Genomic DNA, 24,912 nt, shown 5'->3' on the forward strand with positions numbered 1-24,912 from the left:
GAGGCACTACAGTGATCTGTCACGACACGTTAAAGACCCACAAAACAGTATTTACTTTTTGAATTTCTTTCAAAATTACAAAATTTGAAAGCTAAGACTTTGTTTCATACCAGAAGTAACCTGCTCTGTCTTGTCTGTCAGAGCGTTGTCATTTTCCTCTTTGCTTCGCGATATATATTTCACTGCGTGAGAACATGATGTGTGGCGTGAGAGCAGCGTGGGTTGTCGGACGAAGGAACAGTAACGAAGGGGACGGGTCTTTCTATTGGATGTTGGTTTTGTACAGTTCCATGTGTTTGGTTTTTGAGGAAACGGTGAATATTGAGGTTTGCTGTCACTTCACTGCGGTTGTTCTGACCAAATTTTTCTGTGTTTGATGGTTCCTTTCAATTACTTTCATTTTTTTCCCACTATTCTTCTTGCTTTGTGTACATAATCGTAAAGACTGTTGTTCTTATAACACCAAACAATTGGGCTTTTAAGATTACAGATGCTTCTGCTAAATGGGCTTCCATGATTTGTCTTTTTTGAACGTCTGACAAGTCACCCATTTCACAGACCACTTGTACTAAACACTGCTGAATACAATTTATACTGCACTAATATACACACCAGCAAATATAGACAATGAAAAGATAAATAAAAGCTAATCGCAGCAGCAGTTTTTTCACTGTAGCCTACACAAATGATATTAGCCCCATGTCCGCATTATTTTGTTCAAGCCCTGCATATTGTGTTCCAGTTCAACTAGTAGCACAAAGCAAAGAGGCTCAATTCCCATTAAGCACATGCTGATGAAATGTAAAAACTAATTTTCTATGTCTGTATATGTCAAGGGTGATTAATGGACATCTGGATTATTGTTTTGTTCCCTCATAAACGTGAGAGAGCAGCTAGCAGAAAGACAACTTGTGCTGTTAACATGGGCTCGATGGAGCCAGACAGGTCAGGAGTTATGGCTTTGATCTGTTCAATCATAAGAGTGCTGAATGGAAATGGCCAGTGTCAGAGGTCAGTAGCTCCATTAACCTGTCCTTGCAGCAAGTTGGGGCTGAATTGCATAGCGGTGCTGCCACAACAGCTGCTGCAGGCGCTCACCTGTCAGACTGAAGCACCTCTGAGCTGCTAATTAATAATTAATCATGTAGCTCATTATTCAAAATGACTTACTGTACATGGATCGCAACCCTGCAAGCTTTCAGTTACCAGGCCAGATCACCACACCGCTTTAACAGAAAATGAGAAAGAATGGGTGGTTTTAGTGTCATGGATGTAGTAAAGAAATTACGGTAACACTATTTTAAAGTGTCCATATACAGAGTAATTACTTAGTTAAGTACTTAGCAGTAGCTGTTGTACTTACATGAAACAAAATGTTCTTACCATGTAACTAAGTTATGGAACAGCCTGTACTTACAGTTTGTAATTATGTACATGTAATAGACACATACCGAGTCTGTTACACTTCTACTTATGAAACCAAAAGATTGTTACATGTGTGTTGCAGACTTTATACAACGTAATTATAAATGTAAGTGCACACACTTACAGCTGCACCTTAGTTTGATTTAACCCACCAGTACACAGCTTAAATACATGTAATACATTTCTAATTACATTACAATTACATAATATTACACAGGCTTAAGCTACTTAAAATAAAGTGTATCAAGATTGTACTTAAGTGAACAAGTACCTGTGTAACAGACTCGGTCTGTTACATATGTGTAACAGTAGCTGCCTATTACATCTGCATAATTACAAACTGTACGTACAGGCTGTTCCATAACTTAGTAAGTACAATGGCTACTACTAAGTACTAAATTAGGTAGTTATTCTGTATTATGACACCTTAAAATAAAGTGTTACCTTAGAGATTTATGTGCAACACCTTCTGAACTGACTAAATTATAGCACAACATCTTATGTGTGAAAGTGGCTGCACTTTTTCTGAAGGTACATGGACAAAGACGTTGCTTCATTTAGTGAAGATACTTTAAAAAGTGACTGGCAGTGATATCTCTTTAAAACTTGTTCTTTTCCCCTTTGTTTTAAAGTTTCTGAGTTGCTTGTTCTGAGTGTTCTGAGTCTTACAAAAGCTTCGAAGCTATTTCTGTTTCACGGGGCAAAAAGAAAAGCTTGCAGTATGTTTCCTGATGGAATGTTGTAGCGCTGTAAAAAAATTAAGTTCTGTCACTTGTTCCTCTTTTGCACTGCAGTGTTAGTATGTGTAAAAATAACTTTCTCAAACAATATTATTAACAAACGACTGAATTAAGTTTTGCTTTAAAATGACATTGCTAGACTTTCCTGTGTATACATGTTAGAAGGAACTTTCTATGGAAAACTTTTTTTCTTGCAAAATTTGTGCCAGAGATATATTCCAGTCAAAGACAATGTTATAGTTTTCCTTTGTTTGGTTCGGCGCATGTTTTAGCTTTTATGAAATCAGGCAGCAGATTAAACAGTTAAGTTTTGTTAAATAAATGCCCCACTAATCTGAGGGGGTCAAATTCAGTTTTTTTTTTTTCCTTTTTTTGAAATCTCTGTCTGATTTTTGTTCTATTCATTTTCTCTGTGCAGAATATATATTAGAAGCTCCATTTAGCTCCAAACTGTATTGGCTTAGTGAGGTAATTTAACATCATTTGGCCTGCTCCTGCTTTCATTAATGTGAATACTCTGGAGGCAAAAGGACCCTTTATCACTGACCAACTATGGCCACCCACCCATTCTTTAATGTCATATCCAAAGAAGGTAAACAGTGCTCGGTCATAAATGACTTTGAGAGAAGTCAGTAGGAGCAGAGAGCTGTGAACACTGGATGTGTTCCTTGTGTTTGACTTTGGAAGAGAGTTTAGCACATTTTCTTTGTTATGCATGACTCACCCTTGTTCGCTATTTGGGGGAAAATAACCTGTTAATTCCATTGCCCAGAGTAATAAAGCACAAAGAAATTGAATGAAGAAAATTCTATGCAAATACGTAATACACATGCACAAGACTTCACTGTTTTCACAAATTCACGTTTTCACGGAGACAAAAACTTGAACTTTGTAGCGTTTTCAAAAATGGCATTTTCAGGCCCCAAAAAATAAACGCCCAGAACGCATAAAAGCTTTCCTGTTTTTAGTTGAAAACGGTGTTGTGTAAACGCCTAAAGATAAGAAAGCTTCACGCAAATTCCTAGAGCACAAAAGTGGGGTTTCAGAAATAAAAACACTATTCATTTTAGGAAGACTGACCTGTTGTGAGCACCGAGGTTGTTTATCGATTGTGTATTTTCTTAAACCCAACATTCACATTAATTCACATTTTAATTTTTTTAAATGAAATTTAAAACTCCTGTTTTTAAAATAAAAAAAGTAATATCTAAACTAAAAAAAGGTTCTAATTTGTTTGTTTTAAGCAAAATCATTTTTCTTTTATTCCTTTGATGTCAGTGTGAAATATGGCAGGTTTTGTGAAATCATTCTAGTGTAGGTTCCTTGTATACGGAAGAGATCCGATCAATGACATCTGGTTACAGATGATATCAATCATTTCAAAGCATCTGTTATTTCACAGCGCAGAGCGACTCTTTTCCTCAGGGAATAAAGGCGATATCCTGTGCGTAAAGGAGCTGTTTATGGTTCTGAGACCCTCTCTGGTTTGTTGATCTTGTAAGCATGCAAACAGTCTCTGTCAGTCTCCCTGTGGAGCCCAAACACCAAAACAATTTCAGCTTTGTTAAAAAAAAATGATGAAAGAATGATGTTTATCTGATGTGCCCCACTGTGTTCTTCATAGAGATCGTTGGTTTTATAGTGACAATAACGGCAGGGCATAGATGCATTGAGTCCAGATGCAAACCAATTTCTGGATTAAGTAGCCTAATCTGATTACTGATTTCACCTGATTGATTAACTCAGTCTTTTTCTAGTCCAATTATGAAACAGACCCAATGAATGTGTTCAACTGCATTCTGCAGGGGTGTCAGTTAGGCTATATATAGTCTAATTTATAAAATAATAAAAATAAGTGAATAAATAATAAGATACACTTCTTGAATGTTTCCAGTTTCTAATTTAAAATTAATTTTGATCATTTTTGTGGGCCACAAAGTCAAGGTGGTATAAGCACCCTGAAACTGAAACAAAGTGTTTCAATAAAGGCTGAAATAAAGAAAAAAACTTTACAGTAATCTTACATTTGTTAACATTAGTTTACTCCATTGTGAACTTACAATAAAAAATACATACTTCTAAAGCATTTATTATTTTCAAAGGGGTCATCGGATGCAAAATTCACTTTATAAGTCGTTTGAACATAAATGTGTGTTGGAAGTGTGTACACATCCATCCTATAATGATAAAAATCCACCCAATGTTTTTTTTTAAATCCCTATTTTTAAATCCCCTTTCTCAAATCAGGCTGTTCTGAGAGCCCTGTCAGAATGACGTAGTTCTGTACAGGCCCCTCCCACGAGAGTTGATTGACAAGACTGTCTTACTTTAGACCCGCCCTGAGTGAGCTGAGAACTGTCCAACTCCAGTGCAGGGGAAGACAAGATGTCTCAGATTAAGCGATTGAAGTGTTTAGTTGTTGGATGTAATAATGAATATAGCAGTCACTCCCAACATCTGAGCAGCTGAAGACGCAGAAGATTAACGTTACTTTCACTTTGAAGTGAATGTGCCGATCCCAGATCTACATAAATCTATGTTCGCCCGAATCATTCGTGATCCAGCTTTATCTACAGAAGAAGTGAGTGTAAGGGTTTTTATGAATCTTTGCAAATCGCCTTTCCTAATAATGTGCTAGTTAGCCGTTTCGCGGTTGAAGTTTAGTAGTATGCTCCATAGACCAAATACCTATGCCTCATTATGGACTGTTTCTATGGGCTGCGATACATCTGCCATTTTTGGAACGGTCTGCAAATCTTTGAGCGCATTGACTGTGTGCGTCTACAACAGCAAGTTATCCACTTGTATATCTTTGAATATTCGTTGATTATTATGGTGAATGCGAGATGGCTGATGCATCAACGTATCTAGAGCGGTCGAATAGGGAATCTACACATATCTATGGTCTGCTCGTCACTCCACGGAAGAGAGGGGCGGGGTCAGCAGAGCTCACTAGGATTTAAAGCAGGGGTGCCCAACCCTGTTCCTGGAGATCTACCTTCCTGCAAAGTTTAGTTCCAACCCTGATCAAACTCACCTGTCTGTAATTATCAAGTGCTCCTTCAGATCCTAAGTAGTTGGTTCAGTTGTGTTTGATCAGGGTTGGAGCTGAAGTCTGCAGGAAGGTAGATCTCCAGGAACAGGGTTGGGCACCACCGATTTAAATCAACATGGACTAGATCAGCGTGCTGAAGACAGATCTGATTTTGACAGGGTAAAGAAGGTGTTTTTTACGGTACCATTGAGAAATTTTAACCACAGTATGTTGCAGACCTTTCATTAAGACCCTAAAGAATCATATCAACTTGTGTAAAATGGGCATCATTTCACATGTATTTCATAAACACATAATCCTTTCTGAATTACAATCCGCCATCAAAATGATACATTTAATTATTGCTGTGAGAAAAGGCTATAAACGATCCGCCACCTGGAGAATCCTCACATGCGATAGCCTTGTAGCCGGGACAACTTCTTTATGTTTACAGACGTGACGTAATGACGCAGTGCCATACTCGAATTTCCTGCAAAAACCTACCCATACCACTCAAATTAGAAAACATTATTATAAGTTAACCATTGTGAATCGGGCTAAAGGCGATAGTTTTGAACACTGGCTGGTTATGTACTTCCTCAAATATTGATTTCTTATCTTTTTTAACCAAAAAAAGTAACGGACTGCAGCTTTAATATTTGACTTTTTTTTTTCTTCCCAAGTATGAAACAAACAGGAATCCAAATAGATTTCCAAGAAAATGACAATGGATTTTTAATTACCTTTTTCGACACGTTTTTCAGACTCCATGTGAGACTAGGAGAAGATTACCCTTCATACCAGGTGTGTTAAGGAAGTTACAGTCTAGTCCTGGTTAAGACACATTACTCTGCAGTCCCAACCTTTGTGCTGACAGCAGCACAAATTGATTCCACGAGGTTTGTAGAACCAGCCATAAAAGCATCTTTCTCGCTCCTCGCCACCACTCTTCCCTGATGGGCCACAGATTCGGCCCCTACCTTCACTACCTTCAGCATACGGTGCTCTCCTGGCATGACGCCAGCTTGCTACTCAGGGGAGGACAGCGGTGGTCATCTGTCAGTGCCAGTCTGTCAGCAGATAGTGGGTGATGGATGGAGCCTTGTGCTCGTCAATAAAACCCACTTTGAAATGATTGCAGTGCTGTGCAGAGACCAGGCCCTCCCGCTGAAGCGCAGCGGGGTCTGGCCTCCACCCTCCATCTTAAAGCGTTGCCCTGTTGGACTCAGAGGAGTAGATTGAGATAAGTTTGGCTTTTATGCTGAGGAACAGTATTTATGTATTGTTTATGACAGGAAGATGACATCATTCACTCTGAGCTTGGAAAAACATTTCATAGTTCACCCAAAAATGAACAGTCATCATTTACTCACCCTAATGTCATTCCAGACACAAATTCAAAACTTTTTAAATGGATGGTTCTTAGAAATGGACTTGAATTGGTCATTCGACCAAATGGGGAATGGAGCTTTCCAACTTCAAAAAGGATGCAAAAGCATCATAAAAATGGTTCATACTACATCTGGAGCTGCATAATAGCTTTGTATTGCCCAAAAGTCAACTGAAAATCTAGACATTCCTGGGCACAAAAAAAAAAAAAAAAAATGTTTAATTAGTGAATGAAACAGTCTTTTGAGTCAGATCTTTTCAATGAATAGTTTGATCCAGTTCTCAAAACTTAAAAATGATTCATTCACAAACTGATGTGATTGCATTCAACTCAATGATTTTGACAGTGGCACTGGAGGTGAATATTTTCACTGAATTACAGTTTAAAGTTTATTCATTCTTGCAAAAAGACTAGGAATATAGCACATGAGTTGAATAGACTATGTTTAAGACACTTTTCTTATGAATGTGTGCAATATTTGAAACTTGAAAGCTTCGGTTCCCATTCATTGTAACTGCATAGACAAGAGTGGCCTATAGTATAATTAACATACTTTTTCTCCTTTTGTGTTCCAGAGATGAAAGTAAGTCAGACAGGTTTGAAACGACATGAGGATGAGTAGATAATGACAGAATTTTCGTTTTTGAGTGAACTATTGCTTTGACTGAATGGAGCAACAGCAATACAGTTAAAACTAGAATTACCGGTATTGATCATCTAAACACCCATTAAAAAAAGAAGACTTTACTGTTTCCTTTTGACTCTCGCTCTTTTAAAACTCTAGACTGTCTTTAAAAATGAGAGACTTGCAGTGAATAAACTCTCCACGCTCACTGGGTAAATCTTGTGTATAGCGATGCCAACTTCAATATTTATGCCATCAGGTCTTGATTGAAAAGGGCAAACATTGTATCATGTCAAAGACCAACATCCATTTTTCTCTCTGAGGAGGGACTGTGTGAAGGGAAAATGGTGAGTGTGTTGTCAGCATTTAGGTCCAATTTCCTTCAGCCTGCCAAACAAATCCCTTCACATTCAGATGGGAGTGTATGATAGCCAACCTGACATTGGATTGAAAAACATGACAATTTGAAAACGCTTACCTTTCACTCTGTGGGAGACAGCGGGGTAACCTAGATTGATGTAGTGTGGGAGTAGTTGGGAAAGGACGAAACGGCTCAAGTTAGACCGGGTTGGCATCAAGGTTTATTATCTTTTACAATGTACAATATACAAAAATATAGAGTACCAAAAATTCACAGTGTCTAAAAGGCAGTGATTACAGTCTACATCGCATATCTAACCACCAGGTCAGTTGCATAGAAGGGCACCAAGCCTTGCAGGGATGGAGCACCTCATGGCATCGTCCGGCTTTATGCGTGTTCAATAGCAGAGATACTCCTTTCAAAACCCGACTTACACAGAGCAACCGCATTTGACCAACATATATTATCTGGGCAGGCACACAGGAGAGAATGTGGGGATTTTAGTTTGACCTTTAATTCTGAAAATGAGCTTAGAGCTTTTTCCTATTCTTGGATTTCTTTTCATGCGTACAGTGGAGTCCAAAAGCCTTTGAAAAACATTTAAAATATGGTATTTACTTCAGGTTAAATTGGAAATAATCTTTTTTTATTTAAAAAAAAGGAAAGATATAGGAACAATAAAATTTAACTTTTCACTCAAAATGTTAACATAATCTGACATTTAAAAAAATATTTTTTTTCAGTGAAAAGGGCTTTGTGTGTAAGCATATCTTTAATATAATTTGCAAAAAAAAATGTAATTAATAAAAATGCAAAATAGGAACATTTTCAGTAATGCTCTCAGATTTTTGGATTTTTTTTCAATGAAAGGTCTCAGTATGCAAGCATCTTGAAGATGCAGAGGGAAAAAAATCAATTAAAAAATGTAATAATTTGAACAGGATCCAACAGCATCAAAACAATTAAAGACTGTATTTGAGTATGATATTGAAGCAACTTAATTAATGTTAATTTTGTGTACCTTGTCATGTGAATGGCAAAAATCAATTCATATGAATTACGAACAGATGAATAAAAGTACAAACGTTCTAATAGTTTTGTCGGGACTAATGAATAATCTTTGTAGTTATCGATTAGGGTCGGTCCACAAGATGGTCTCTCTCTTACAATCAATCTCTGAACACTGACAGACTCCATCCCCACACAATCCCTACGGTTGGTATATTTACACAGCTGCTGCACATATTATTTTACAACTATAAGGCGTTTAAAAAACAGTGTTAGCTTTACAATATACATGTACATTATACTAACCTTTGCGTGGCATTACCTTTTTTTTCGCGGTGGGACATCACTTATTTACAACCCATGTACTCATGCTTAGCTGAAAGCATGGCTATCTTAGCATTCATTAAACGAGCATGATAAAATAGCTTAGTTTAGTTTTCAATGCCTTTTAGAAACCAAGCGATACCATAAATACTATATCCCGATGAGAGTTTTCGTTCCTGAATCGTTTTTATCGTTTATAACCATTGAGTTGCATCTGGAATGTGGGCGGGATGCCGCTGGGAAGCACGTCAACACATGGGCAAAATAAAATCTGAGTTGAGCACATAGTGCTGCACAGAGATTCATTTTTTAGATATTGTTTGATGTGACAAAGATAGTGATGCATTGATCATTTCTGTGTAAGTTGACTCTCTAGGCAATTTCATGAATATATGATGCTCATATAACGGTGTACGCTTCGCTCGCATCTCTGATGAATGTGATGATGGTTAGGAATATACCATCTGGAAACAATAATAAAAAATAATATATGAAATGTTCAGTATAGCTCCATCAATGTTTGAACTCGTATCTTAAATAAACTCTATTGTCCATCTATCCTACAACTGTTGAATAATTCCCTCTTTAAAATAACAGTATAAAACAAGTGCCAAGCTATCAGTATTTCCTACATTTTTCATAATAAAATATAGTCCGTCTCGGTTTGAACCCAGTCATATTTAATATGACCACCGGGACATACAGTAAGAGAGTAGAACATGTTTGCTTCAGATTCAAGCATATTCCATGTTGGTGCAATACTCCTTGATTCCCATGCATTCGCAAATAAGAAAGGCGTTTCGACTTTTCAGGGAAATAATGATGCATTCTTCTGGCCTTTTAACGTGCTGAAAATCTATATTTCGGTTCTGATAAGAATCCGTTCTGAATAGCATCCTATTTTAAGCTGTTCTTTTTTCTGCAGCTTGGCTCCGAACTCATATCTGAAGAGTTCACCCAGGAGATGCATTGATCCTGCAGCCCATCCTCTTTTGTCAGAGATTTGCCCCTCAAAGGTCGGAAGTCAGTGGGACGTCCTTTCATTTGCATCCAAAGGTAACACAATTCTGCCATTCTAACCAAACCTAATAATGTCACCATTGATTGCTATCTTTTGTCTGGTGTCCATCTATTCTTCTTCTGTAGTTTCAAAAAGAACTGCCACAGTGCAGAAAATTGCATTTCCCGTAATGGATATTGTTGGAGTGGTACGGGATGCCGGCACAATTTTGTCTTCCCACCTTGAGCTTCAGCAAAATCTCATTCCAGTAACGGGAGTTCTGCAGCGATCAATCAAGACATCAGTTTATCAAAGTCAGTGTAGCTACACAATCTTTAAAAAGTGCTGTTTGAATCACTGGACTTTTCCCCCGTCGGACACCGTAAGGCATGACTTAGGTGACACGGTCCTCAGGGAAGAGATCTTAGGGGAAAAATCGGCTGGAATGTTGGAATAAGCACCTCATGAGGTGCAGAGTGTATGGGTGGGGAAAGTGGAGGCTTTTAGGAGATGGCGATAAAGCGACGGATGGGACACATGTCTCAGCTGTGGTTATAGGTTCTGCAAGGAGACGGCGAGGAGTCTGGTCGGTAGTCATATTTGCTCAGGGTCGTGGGGTAGTATGTGGTGGAGTACACGTTCGTCTGCTGAAGCGGTGATGGGAAGTAGTTGGTCCTCTCATCCGGTAGCAAATTGTTCTTATTCAGAGTCTGTGGAGAAAAACAAATAAAGCAGTGCTAGATGAGCTGAGAAGCAAACAACTATCCATCAGTCTCTGAGATGAAACACCACTGATCTCACAGTCTGCAAACATCTTGTGACCTTGAGAAATAAAAAGAACAGAATATGAGAATGCTGATAGCACACAGAAAGATCTCACACCTTCAGGAAACACTTCAGCTTAACACATGTAAACTCTTATCCAGCTAGTTCCTTGACGGTACAGGGTGTAATAACTGCACCACTAGCATGTTTGAGCAAATATTGTCACGACTCTCGACCAATGGCATGAGTTTGTAGATCGCAGTGTTACGGTCGGTGGCTTGGTCTGTGTCTGTTTTCTTTATGTCCCTCCCTTCTTCTTCTTGGCGTCGCTCTATCCTTTTGGAGCGTGTACGCCCTCTATCCCTCTCTTAGGTGGACGCACCTGTTCGTGATTTGAGTGGCTGATTGATGGAGCTGATTGATATAAACGCCAGCGAGGAGGAGAAAGAAGAGCGACGACAGACCTTGTGGGCTAGCCAGCAAACAAGTGTCTTTATATCTGTATTTAATTTTTCTTTGTTAGCTGTTGTCTGTTTTGTATAATTTTGTTACCTGGTTGATTTGTTCGTTATTATTGTGACGTCTGTTGTGAGTGAATAAATAGATTTGAGCAATTTTCGCTATTTACTCGTTCTTGTTTATGTTACGAAGATCTCTTGTCTTAGAGCTGATATTTTTATGAGAGGTTGTAACAGCAGAGTCTTATAATGAAGGAGAAACCAGAGCCACATCTAAGGACCAGAATAACATAGACCTTCGAATGGGGTCTTTTGACTTGAACAATATAGAGACTGCAAAACCACTCAGAATACATAGCAACCACACAACAACATACTTAAAACAACCGAAGAATGACATGATGTGCTAAAAATCACTTAGAATAATGTAGAAACTACACAGAAGCATGTTAAAACCACTTAAAACTCCCTAGCAACTTCATAGCAACATTTAAAAAACAAACAAACACCCAAAACACTTCAGCAACCACATAGCAAGATGCTAACAATCACTGAAGAACAAACTAACCACATGGTGTAACTCTGCAAAAACCACATAGTGACATGTTAAAATCACTTAGGACTTTCCAGCAACTGCAACATGGTAAAAACATGCAAATCATCCAAGCTTATGGCAACATGCTAAAGATCACAACAATGACAGCAACCACACAGCAACATTTTAACCATTTAGCACACCCTAGCCACCACATAGCAACATGCTAAAACCACTGAAGAACATCCTATCACTCAGAACACTCCAGAAACTGTACGCTATGGCAAACTGTTAAAACAACATACAACTCCCCAGCAACTGGATAGCAACATGTAAGAAAAAACACCCAGAGCACCTTAGCAACTTCACGGCAGTGTGTTACAAACAACCCAGAACATAGCAGCAGCTGCATATCAATGCTAAAAACAATGCAGAACACCCCGGCCATCACAAAGCAACATGCTAATTGCTAAACCCTAGCAAACTTACAGCAGTACAGTATGTTAAAAAACACCCAGAACACTCTAGAAACTGCATAGCAACATATATATAGGCTTATATATATATATATATATAAACATGGTTATTATTTTTGTGGTTAAACCACAAATTAACCATGGTTTTGCTACACTAACCATAGTTTAACTATGGTTCTTATAGTAAAACTGTGGTTACAGATAGTAATCAATCAGCCAAAAAAACAGGGATACTAAACTTTTAGTATAATAAACTGTGTTAAGCTAACTGAGATTTGTTTTTCACTTGCATATCATTGCTCTTTTTTTGATTGCTTCCATTGTCCACATTTGTAAGACGCTTTGGATAAAAGCGTCTGCTAAATGACTAATTGTAAATAAAACCATGGTTAATTTTAGGTCAGAATACCACAGCAACCACAAAGCAACATTAAAAGGGGACCTATTATGCAAAAATCACTTTTATAAGGTGTTTGAACACAGTTGTGTGGCCTGAGTATGTAAAAACAACCAAGATTCAAGATTCAAGATTTTTATTTGTCACATACACAATTATACAGAGTATACCCAGCAGTGAAATGTTGGTCAGGTCCGCTCCAAAGACAGTGCAATTATGTAGAATACAAATATTAAGAAAAGAAAAGTAGAAAAAAATAAAAGAGTAAAATAAAATAAAAGATAAAAAATATAGATATAAATGTGCAGGTCAGTATGTTTGTTTGTCTTGAGTAATAGGAATGTGCAAAAAAGTTGTACAGGGTATTTAAATAGCAGCAATATGAGGTAGAGAAAAATTATGAATAGCTTATTGATATAGTGATATTTACATGGAGTCAAGTGATGTTATGACACAGAGTTAGAGTTTAGGAGCCTGATGGCCTGGGGGAAGAAGCTCCTCCTAAGTCTCTCAGTTTTTGCCATCAGGCTAAGGAAGCGCTTACCAGATAGCAGCAAAGTGAATAGACGGTTACCAGGGTGATTTGAGTCCTTGATTATTTTGACAGCTCTACTTTTGCAGCGTTTGAGGTAGATGTCCTGCAGAGAGGGGAGAGCAGACCCTGAGATGCGCTCAGCTAAGCACACAACTCTCTGTAGTGCTTTGCAGTCCTGATTGGAGCTGTTTCCATACCACACTGAGATGCACTGAGTCAATACACTTTCTATGGTCCCTGAATAGAAAGTTTTCAGGATTGCTGGTGAGACCCTGAATTTCCTCAGCTGTCGCAATTGGTACAGTCTTTGCCTGGCTTTCTTAACCTGTGTTTGGATGTGTGTAGTCCAAGTCAGGTTCACGGAGATACACCAAGGTACTTGAAGCTACTCACCCTCTCCACAGGGGTGCCACTGATCATAAGAGGAGTGTAGGGCTGCTGCTGTCTCTTCCTAAAGTCCACAATCAGCTCTTTAGTTTTGCTCACATTCACAACCAGTCTATAATGTAAAAAATCCACCCTCTCATTTTTTAATAAAACCAATAAATCATGAACAGTCTCTCCAAACGAACTGTTTCAGATGTCACCGAGGGGAAAAAGTCCCACCCATTTGTGACGCTCTTTCACCTATTAGCATGCACACAGCCCTGAGTGAGAAGCTGCAGTCTGCCATTACTTGATATATACAATGTCAGCTCCAAAGAGGCATTACAAGCATTGTGTTTTGGGATGCACTAATGAACATAGGAGTCGCCATAAACTCCGCTCATCTGAGCCGAGGACACTGTGGTTAAATTTTATTTTCGAAGGAAATGTCCCATTAAAAAATCGGTAAAAGTCCCCTAAATGTTTAAGAATCAATACCAACGCTTCGTGTGCAAACGTCAGCTCCAGACAAAGTAAGTATCAAGTATAATTTCTTGGCACTCTGTAAGGCTAATTGCTAAAGCTATCATGTCTCTGCCTGTTTTCACTGATGCTGCCTTCAAGTGCTGCCAGAATGATTGTGAATAGGAATGTGGTAGTTAAAAGTTGCATATGAAAGCAATGTGAATCGCTTGAAGTTGTCGAGCTCATAATCAGAAGTGGGACTTTATGAAGTTTGTGATAGCATGAGACCAGCTATGTTGTTATTTTTATCCCGCCGTGCTCCCTGTCTGTGTAATTTATAAATGCAAATTTATTATGCACAGTATAATCAGATGACTGACTTTGAAACAGAGTATGTTTTCTGTAAAGATAACAGGCTTGTATTAATCGTGGAATGTTTATTTGCAAAGGCTATCACTGCTAATTCTGGAGCTTGAGCTCTTGAAGCTCCGCCCTCTTCTCCGGGAGCAACAACTCATTTGCATTTAAAGCAACATACTCAAAAAGAGCGCATTTTGGCTCATACGCTAAAAGTGGCTATTTTAACAAGCTATAAAAATTTATCTGTGGGGTATTTTGAGTTAAAACTTCACAGATACGCTCTGGGGATATCTGAGACTTATTTTACCTCTTGTAAAAAGGGGCATAATAGGTCCCCTTTAAAAAAAAACATTCTGACCACCCTAGTGACCTTATAGCAACACATTAAAAAACAAGCAGAACACCCTAGCAAAAGGCTAATATTTTCTCAGAACACTCTAGTAAATGCATATCAACATATTAAAACCACTTAGAACTCCACAGCAACATTTTAAACACCTTTCAGAGCACCCTAGCAACCGCACAGGAACCCTATTGCAACAATAGGATGAGCTCGAGAAATCAGGATATTTTTTGCGATTCTGTTTGGTGGTACTAGTGGAGCAGAAACGACACACTGAGTGAAAGGAGTCGATTCAAAGCCGATATGATGGATAATTTAAAAGTGGTGAACTCAGGGGTCATGAATGAAACTAATGTGTGTGTATGAAATGTAGAGCTCTCGAGAAATATCTTTTGTCTAGCTCTAAAAAAGCTGCAGCTCAGTTACTGGGGAAGTGAAGCTATGAAACATACAAGATTGATTTGAGTGACTCACCGTAGCCGAGAACTGCTGTGCAACAATTATAGTTTTCAATACCTGGCAAACAATAGCTGTACAAAGAGGCTGAGATCTCCATTTTCAGTCTGAACAAGACTGATGAAATTGCTTTTTTATCCAAGAGTCAAAGAGTGACAAGCGAAGGGGATGTTTGCTGCTATTACGATACCAAATTACATCTTCCTAACTGTGGTATCTTTAGTAGGCTTTCGACAAACCCTTCCCTGTGCGAAATCGGAATATTCATCCTGATTTACGTTGTGGCTCTCAACGGATGCTTATTCAAACACCCATCAATCAGAGAGCCTCCGTGTCACACGGTTAATATCACACAGCCATCTGCGCACCGACGTGCCCTGGGAATGCGTGGACAGAAGCCCGAGCAACGGTCTTTTGCAATGGCCACTTCTTTCTCGATCCACTCGTATTGGCCAAGTCTCATAATGAGTTTCGAGTGAGTAGTGGTCATGCAGAAGATCGATGGAAAAAGTGGCTAAAGGCTCGCGCAGGTGTCACAGCAAGGACACGAGGTGGAGGGAGAACAAGCCGAGCCAAACTAATTGGATGAGCTCGACGATCAGTCACAACCAGCTGTGGGAGTCCACTGAGCGGCTGCTGCTTAAACAGCCTAATGGAGCCCATTAATAAAGACGGAGTGTGTGCCAGGAACCGCGTGCAGCCAGAAGAGGCGGCTAAACAAGCGGCCGTGGGGAGAGTGAAACCAGCGGTAATCTCCAAACCACCAGTTTTCTAGTGATGCTCATTTTGGACAAAACAAACGAGCATGCTCTACGATAGAGTTCGGTTACTTGGCTGCTCGCAACTTTTCCTGATAGCTCATCTGTGGGTAATTGTAAAAGTAAAATGTTATTTTCTGATGTTGAAATACATCTTAATATGCAGAGTGTAAATAAATGCATTTGTGGGCGCATTCCCATGAAAATGTTAAACTCTGTGTCTCTGTGGTGCTATTGAAACATTGATCTGTTTGATGGAGCATCCTGATGAGCCTAATATCTGCAAAAGAAATTTGAATATGGTAAAATGTGTAAAACGGAGATGTTAAATACACTTTTAAGCAGCTGAGAAGATTCTGAAAGTTGCCAAAATATATAAATACAAACAGGATCTGCAATCTGCCAAAGTCCACTGAGCTTTATGTGGAATTCTAAGGCCACAGATTCCAACTCGGCATATATTATAAACTTTTCTTCAGGCTCACACAGAATCTCTGCAGAATTACAATGACCACTATTTACAAGAGGTCTAAAGATCCTTGCCTCGAGTGTTCATTAAAATATATATATTTCTAAATTTGAGTATGCATTCAGCTACAGTATCAGTGAGAGTGCAGTATTAAAGTAGCATATTTTACCATGTTTTTTTCAGAATTCTTTGATGACTAAAAAGTTTGGGAGAACAGCTTTTATTTGAAAAATAAATCTTTTGTAACATTATAATGGCTGCAATGTGAATTTGGGATACGCCAGGCCGATACTGACAAGAAGTAGTCTTTTTCCCTCCATCTTAATTTTAGCAACTACATTGCAAACTACTATAATTCATTGTTTATCTGAATTTTGCACACTATGAAGTAGGGATGCACCAAAATTTTGGCTGCTGAAAATTATCCACCGAAAATAATATTTTCGGTTTTTGGCCGAGAGAGAAAAATGGCTGAAAATATATGGTGCGCTGCACCGCCCAGCAGTGTTTAACGGTTTCACAGGTTTTTTCACTACGCGGTGTGACGCTCCACTCAATATTCTGCTTTATGAATGTGCATTCCATTGAGTTGCTCATGGCCCATGTGTGCTAAAAAGTGAGGTTATTTTCAATGAAAGTGTGTTTTTTTATTGGCTTGTATTTTTTAAATTCAGTATCATTAAAATAATTAGTTAAGAGTTGAATTAAAAAGTCTTACAAAATTATTTTATATTATTGAATAAAAATAATTATTAAATAGCATTTTCAGTTCAGTTTTCAGTCAAGTGCATCCAGAAATTCTGGTCTCCATTTCGGCCCAGAATTTTAATTTCCGTACAACCCTAAATAAATGTGTGCATGATTTTAGCATACAGCCACTTAGAACTTCTATATGACTTTGCGCCTCATCACAATTTCTGAAATGAAAACATCAACTAAACAAAACAACCCCCCCCCCCCCCCCCCTCTTATCATGCACAACATTTCACACAATGTAGACAAAAAATTTGACTTTCTTCCATTTAGACATTCAATAGAGTCTTCATTTTTTTAATAACCTCAAGTCAACAGAATCAGAGGTCATTACTTGCAAGGAGCCAAGAACTATGCATACAACTGACACGAGTTAGATTAAGTGCAGCAGCATGATCAATAACAACATGCTAAACCCTTTTTAAAGCATTATGAGAATTATTTTCTTCTGAACATTTGTCAACACTGACCTTGAACTCCATGGGTGTGTATTTCTCATTCTTTGGTGTGGTGTTGCCCTTGTAGTTGAGGTGGTTGGGAGTGGTGGGATGGATGACAGCAGACTCCTGCGAGGGCTTGTGGAAACGCTGACAGTACACATACACCAGGAAGGACAGCAAACCAGCACCCAGGAAGCATGACACACCTGTAGCTATCAGGTGAAGCAGAGTGAACCCTGGGAAAACAAGAGAAGGCAATATTAAGGTAACCATTTGTCTGCAAATGTCTGTAATATGTTGGCATTTTCATCCAGACCTTTGAATAAATATGCTTTTTCAAATAATGAGACAATACAGTCATCCTTGTCAGTGGATTCGCAGCGATATGGCACCACTGCATCCCTCATCATTAACGCTACATGTCCGTAGCCATCAACCAGCAGTAGGCAGGTGCTTCAAAGCGTCTGGCTGATTAGCATCCTGCCGGTCTGACCCGTAATGAGTGCAAAATGTGATTGAGGAGAGCAAACGCCATACCCCGCCATGAACTGCTCTAATTGGACAACGATCACTCAGGAGAGCATCACTGCTGGAGCATGATGGGTAATATGCCACCTGGAGAAACACCAAATTGGCACTGCAGTGCCAACTCTGAGGGCAGCCATTGCCCGATGTGGCCTGGATCCGCAACCTAAAAAGCACCGATGTGCCCCCTCATGTATTTTTCATCAGGTGCATGCACTGGAAAGGCAGCACCTCTGCATGGGAGAGCCACAATAGCCGTGGAACACGACACATGGAAAACTGAAAATCAGCAGTGTGAATTATGACGTTCACTCACTTAAACCTGCTTAGCGATTCCATTTCTGCCGGAGTTCGGGATGAAAAGGAGCTGACGTGAAACATGACACACAAGCAGCACATTGCTACATGTCTTTGAGCATTCACGAGAGCATACATGCATAAGCGCATACTAACATGCGGTGAACACCATACAAACATATCGGTCAAAGCACTTACCCCCACACTGCTGGTCCTTCTCATAGCTAGATGCTGGGAGAATGGCTGTGTAGAGAAAGAAATGTATAGTTAGTGGTCGCTCACACAGGATGAGCTCTTGCAAGGGTCTTGAGCTCTTTCTGAACGTCTTGAACTGATGCCAAACATCTTTCAAATTGACAAGGCATCTTAAAAACACAACGACTGTGGTTCGAGAACAGTCACAGACATCCATCTAGAGCAGTAGCTGTCAAGTAGTTTTGCTTCAAAATTGAAATTCATGTAGCTCAACCAGTAGAGCATGTCGGTAGCAACACCAGTGTCATGGGTTTGCTTTCCTGGGACCGAATGAACGTATACCCAGAATGCAATGCAAGTCTCTTTGGATAAAATGGTCAAAACTGTTGAAATGTCAGATGCTTGTAAATGTAACTTTAGACATGAAGTGCTGGCTAAAAATAATACCAGATTTTTTTTAAATATTATATAAAAGTAACGAAAAATGCTCAAATATTGAAAACTGTCAATATTCCATGAAATGCACAGACCCAACAATATGCAAAATTATTAATATCTTTATAAAAATTAATGTGCAGCCTTGATGTCAACATCAAAAGATGAAACATCCTTTTAAAAGCTAATAAGCTTATTTTGCTATTGTAACTATGCATGGTTAGTCACATTTTATTTTATTAATGCATTTTGTGCACTTTTTTGGTCTGTTCTGTTGCTCAATTTTGGGTTGTGACCAATACTTTTGGGTTGCGACCAACAATCTAACCATAAACCAACAATTTAAAAATGAAGCAGGCTGGTGCAAGAAAAAGTCCTGTGAACAGGTCATTACACGCTCTCTTGTTTTGCATCCCTTTGCTGAATTACAGCCAAAACGTCAATCATTCCCCATCTTATCCCACTCCACTTTCTCCTTTCAAAAGCAACCTTCCAGGAAGTGGGGAGATTCAAAGAGCTATAGATCTGAGTGGTGAGGAAGTCTCCTGTTTTATACCTGAGGGATGAAAAGGTCTGCCGTGATGAAGTATAGGAAATCACATCAAAGCCTGTCAGTCGGGTCGCATATTACACATTACGTTACTCAAATATTGTATTTGAGAATGAACAGCCAATGTCAGTAATAACACTTGCAAGCTATTTTGCTGAATAAAACTTTAAACGCTCATTTAGAGTAAATATTACATTTTGATTGAAATAATGAGGTGCACTTCGATGGAAACGGCATTTTTCACTGCCGTGATAGAGTCTAAGATTCTCTATTACCACCCAGAGTCATGCTTTTCAAGCTCTATCTGGAATCTCCACAAAGAGCAGAGATGGGTGTGGGGGGAGATATTTTGATTAAGATGCACAATTCTCCTTGATCTCCTCACCGTCTAAGACACCTCAGGATTTGGAACCCGTTTCCCAAAATTGGAGAGAAATTGGATGCGAGGCTGCCTTGTGGCATAACATTAATATTAATTAGAGTGCCTGATTCACTTGGTATTCCGCTCTGATAACTCGTGTTCTTGCAGGCTGGGTGCGTTCAGTTCTTCACTTTGAACACTTCCACTCCACCAGCCGGAGTAATGAATAAGCGCAAGTAAACATATTACATCTAATCTATTAAAAACAACAGCGAGTTTGACAGGGTTTAAAAGTGTATGTTTATTTAATAAGAGTAACACTGCAATTGGGAAAAGCTTTGCTTCATAATGGGATAGTTGGACACTGTGTGAATATATATGTGTGTGTTTATATATAGCTCTCTCTCACCTGGGATCTCATTGCAGTCTCGGTGCTGGGAGCTGTTTCCCACACATGGTGTGGATTGAGCCCCACACACTCGACTGCGCAGCTGCAGGCCCGAGTCATCGCACTCAGACCACACCGACCACGCCATCCACCCACCTGCACAAAGACACGGGCATAAACACAGGATTTAAAGAAACAGTTCACCTAAAAATGAACATTTTTGTTGGTGCAAAGAAGAATGAAAATCATAGGTTTGGAACAACTTAACAGTGAGTAAATGATGAGAGCATTTTTCAGGTGAACTCTTCTTTTAAATGGAGCATCCCAATTTTGGCTGTCCTCACAGTTCAGAGGCAATCTAACCAGAGCGCTGCCGACTCAACGGCCCATCCACGCACATGAAACAAACACCGCCAGAGTCACACGAGGAGACAAAAATAATCACAGTCTGAGGCAACACTTTCACAGCAAGTGTACCAAGAACTTTACTTAGACGAAACTTTGATTTAAAATGTATTTGTTTGCTGGGAAAATACAATCTGTAAATAGACACATTCCTTTCATGTTTCATTTTTTAAGATGCTTGCCTAGACCATACGCAGTCTTATAACTCTCCCAGAGCCTAACAAATTTGTCATTCATGAAGGGGTCCAACAGGGGCCAAATGTTTGAATCAAGGATCCAAAAGACTTTAAGATCAGTAGCAACTAGTCCCAGTGAATATCGCAGCATTTCAGAAAATGCAGATCCACAGTTAACAATGATAAAAGGCAGCCCCGATAACTGCTACATCAATCTTCATTTATTTTCCTTAAGTGAACAATATGTCATGAAGAATTTTCAAAGCAGATTCCTAACTGTAATGGAACCTCACAAGGGACCGATATCTGATTGCTAATTAAACACATGATCTTTCATCAAAGACATGGATTTGAGGTGTTAATCAGAGAGTCAAAGGCAATACAAATGTAGTATAGCATTTGTTAAAGCTACAGGACTTTACATGATCCAATCTTCATAAATATTTCAGTTTTGTCTTAAAGGGACAGCTGGACATTTTGGGGGAAAAAAGGGGCATTTTTAAAGTTATGGCAGCAGAATGTGACTTTGCACTGCCACAGTCTGCTTGCACACAGCACACGTCTATATGCATGCAGCTCACATATGAAAGTGAAAGTGAAAGTGACGAGACATACAGCCAAGCATGGTGACCCATACTCAGAATTTGTGCTCTGCATTTAACCCATCCAAAGTGCACACACACACAGCAGTGAACACACACACACACTGTGAACACACACCCGGAGCAGTGGGCAGCCATTTATGCTGCAGCACCTGGGGAGGAGTTGGGGGTGCGGTGCCTTGCTCAAGGGCACCTCAGTCGTGGTATTGAGGGTGAAGAGAGTGTTGGATATTCACTCCCCCCACCTACAATCCCTGCCAGCCCGAGACTCAAACCAGCAACCTTTGGATTACGAGTCCGACTCTCTAACCATTAGGCCATGACTTCCCCAAAAGTTCCTCCTTCAAGCCGGATATGGCACCATCTGTAGCCTGGAGAACCCCAGAAGCCCCTCTCAGAATCTGAAGAATGTATTACTGGTGATTGAAAGGTCTGAAATCATTCCTTCAATGATAATCAGTTGGTCATAAACTATCCCATTAAAAAGACCAGCATATGTTGTGCTGTGGATGCTGGTGTGTTCACATGGCTTCTTAAAGGGATAGTACACCTGAAGAATTTAAATTTGGTCATCATTTATGAACCCACTGTCACTGACTTTCAGCAGAACACAAAAGAAAATATTTCACTGTAGTGAAACAAATGATGAGACATTTCAAAATATCTTCTTTTTTTAGTTCCATACAGTTATACAGGTTTAGCATGATGTGAGGGAGTAAATCAATGATGCCAGAATTGTCATATATTGAGTGAATTATCCATTTAAATAGCTCAACCAGCACAATTTCCTCGGTTGACCATCCTCATCAGTTAAGTTTTGCTGGTGAATACAATTAAAATGCTGATCAACCATGCTGAAAAAAGTTGTAATTACCTTTTAATTAAACAAAACAAACAAACAAACAAAAATAAACAGGAAAACGTAATTAAAAAGAATTCTGAGAAAATTGATATATTTTAGATATAAAATATAAACTCTTAAGTATGAGGAAAAAGTCAGAATTGTGAGACGTAGACTTAAAATGTAAGTTACAAAAAAAAAAAAATCTTTTATCTTTTTATTCCATGGCGGAAATAAGCCTACATAGAAACTGTATGTTTTTAAATGGTGATAATAATGGGTGTTGATGGACAGATGACACATTGAAAACCAAATGTGCTTACAGAGGTAGAGCTCAATTTAGAGAGCCTTGATTTTTTTGTAGCACATTTCACCTAAAGCTTTTTTTTTTTATCCCATTTGTGGTTCTGGAATGGAACTGATCTTACCATCACATGTGTACGTGTTGCAAAGAGCCTCCTCTGTGTGCAAGCCGATGCAGATGTCCCCTCCATTGGCAGGGGTAGGGCTGGTGCATGTGCGCGTTCGTTGATAGTGCCCACCTCCACAGGGCACTGAACATTGCGACCATGATGACCAGCAAGACCAGGCGCCGTTAACTGCACAGACCAAACACGTACAAACAAATACAACATACAAAGACAAACACAAAACAATCAGGCAAGGAGGGGGACACAATCATCCAAGCATCAGATAAGCGGACGCAAATGCAACGCAAACAAGAAAGACGGAGTGGAGGATGCAAACACAATGTACGGAATACAAACATAAAAAAGCATCAATCAAACAGGCAAACACAAAACAATCCAAAAAACGGACATGATTGGAAATTCCCACAACGTGGACAAGGCAAGCAGACATCTGTTATGGGATGTGATGGAGATGCAGACATTAAAAGTTCAGGGCAGAATGTCGCGCTTGGAGGTTCAAACAGCTTTATTTGACCCAATAACCTGTTGTTACTGTGAACACCAGTTGTTCACCTCCATATCATTGTTTATCCTGTTGAAAAATCCAGATTAAAGTGGTGACTGATATCTAGCTGGTCCAAGCTGGTCACCATAAACCACCTTGACCACCTAAAGCTGGTATAACCAACTCGTTTGTAGATTATCTTCCAGCTAGAAACCAGCCATCATGTTCCAAATCACAGCTACCACCATAAACTAGATTTTCCAGCACTGACCAGGATAGAAGCACTGCTGTTGTGCAGTTTCCTCTCACTTTAACAGACCCTGCCACCATCCTCTTGACGTCTCATCAGACTGATGGAGGAGAAGGTTAGGGGTGGCTCCTTCTCTCTGCACTAGAAAGCACTGTTTAACTTCAGTGGATTAGCATGTGTGTACTGGGGCACGACTAAAGTGTGAAGGCAGACCGATTGCAATCACAGTAAGTCCAGCAATCTCACACACCGAGGGTGAAGCCAGGCGTTGGATTGGAGTGCACGTCTGAGGTCAAAACAATGATTAAAATGGTTGGCTGATGCCAGTAATGTGTTTGAATCCATGTGCCCTACCCCCTTCCCTTCCGCTTTGCTATTTCAATCCTATTTTCCCTTTCTGCCTGGGTGGCAAAACAGCATAGCAAATACTGTGGGTGCCGTTCATTTGTCACACTCAGAGAGAGTTTAGAGTGGACAATGCATTGGCAAGTAGCTGTCAATACGTCTAAAGAAACGTCTGTTAGCACCATTTAACTTTTCATTAGCATTTCTAAACTGTTAGCACTGTGTTTGCTAACTGTTTTTTTTTCATTCTTAAACTGTCCAATAGCATCCCCAAACATGCTAGCAATCGCATACTATAGCAATATGCTAAAAACACTTTGAAAACATTTTAGCAACCAAAGAGCAATTCCCCCCTACTTATTATTTACTTATTTTAACAATTCGGTTTGATGCCATTTTATTGCACACATCACCTTTAAAGTTCTGGTGCTAACTGGAAATTTCATTTTTTGATCTTGTCTAATTTTTAAATCAGAAAAGAGCCTTCAATTTATCCTTGAGTTCATGTCTGTTTGAAATTATGGTGAAACCTCTTAATTTGACCGCAGCAGGTCCCTACAGGGCTTCTGGTTTCCATTAGCTAATGAAATCAGTAATACACTTCACACACTCTAATGGAAGCTGAGGCTTTTCCAGCACAATGAGCAACTACCTTGATTATGAGCATATGTGGGAGTCTATTTATGTGTGTATTTGTGTGCACATATGTAAATGTGCATTTGGAGTGTGCTTGTGTTTACATGCGTGTTTCTGTGTGTGTGTGTTACCTGGACAGGGCTGAGGATTGCAGTCCTGAAATTCTACTGGAGATCCCCGGCAGGCGGTGGGAATGCTTTTGCCCTCTATACTGGTGCAGGTGCGTTTGCGATTGCGGTAGCCTTTGGCACACTCCTGAGTGCAAGCTGACCACATCTCCCACGATGACCAGCCAGAGCCTGTCAGTCGTACACCAGGTGTCTTGAGAAGCTCCTCAACGAGAGCTGTAAAACATTTATTGCGTGTTACAAGTTTGCCCGTTTTTGTCAGTATTTTTATATCTCGTTGAATGTTTTCCCAGCCTACTGGCACTGTTATGATGATACAGAATCCACCTGACTAATATAGTTATGTATATTATTAGCTATCTTTGCAGTTATTGTTCTTG

The 24,912-nt window shown here is 39.4% G+C and overlaps 2 protein-coding genes across 2 annotated transcripts in view; one reads left to right on the top strand and one right to left on the bottom strand.

Moving 5' to 3' along the window:
* LOC306876665 (solute carrier family 49 member 4-like) overlaps positions 1–11,294 on the top strand; it is a 55,660-nt gene extending 44,366 nt beyond the window's left edge. Inside the window, exon 9 of the mRNA XM_079428005.1 lies at positions 9,833–11,294. Coding sequence (XP_079284131.1) covers positions 9,833–9,855 — 23 coding nt within the window. The 3' untranslated portion in view covers positions 9,856–11,294. The remainder of the gene's footprint in view (positions 1–9,832) is intronic.
* Positions 7,776–24,912, bottom strand: part of LOC306876664 (semaphorin-5B-like) — a 149,673-nt gene continuing 132,536 nt past the window's right edge. The window contains exons 18-23 of the mRNA XM_079428003.1: positions 24,536–24,748; positions 22,687–22,857; positions 20,256–20,390; positions 18,504–18,548; positions 17,514–17,719; positions 7,776–10,617 (exon numbers count right to left, since the gene is read on the bottom strand). Coding sequence (XP_079284129.1) covers positions 10,450–10,617; positions 17,514–17,719; positions 18,504–18,548; positions 20,256–20,390; positions 22,687–22,857; positions 24,536–24,748 — 938 coding nt within the window. The 3' untranslated portion in view covers positions 7,776–10,449. The remainder of the gene's footprint in view (positions 10,618–17,513; positions 17,720–18,503; positions 18,549–20,255; positions 20,391–22,686; positions 22,858–24,535; positions 24,749–24,912) is intronic.

This window comes from Barbus barbus (assembly GCF_936440315.1).
Source record: "Barbus barbus genome assembly, chromosome: 11".
In the NCBI taxonomy this organism is placed as follows: Eukaryota; Metazoa; Chordata; class Actinopteri; order Cypriniformes; family Cyprinidae; genus Barbus; species Barbus barbus.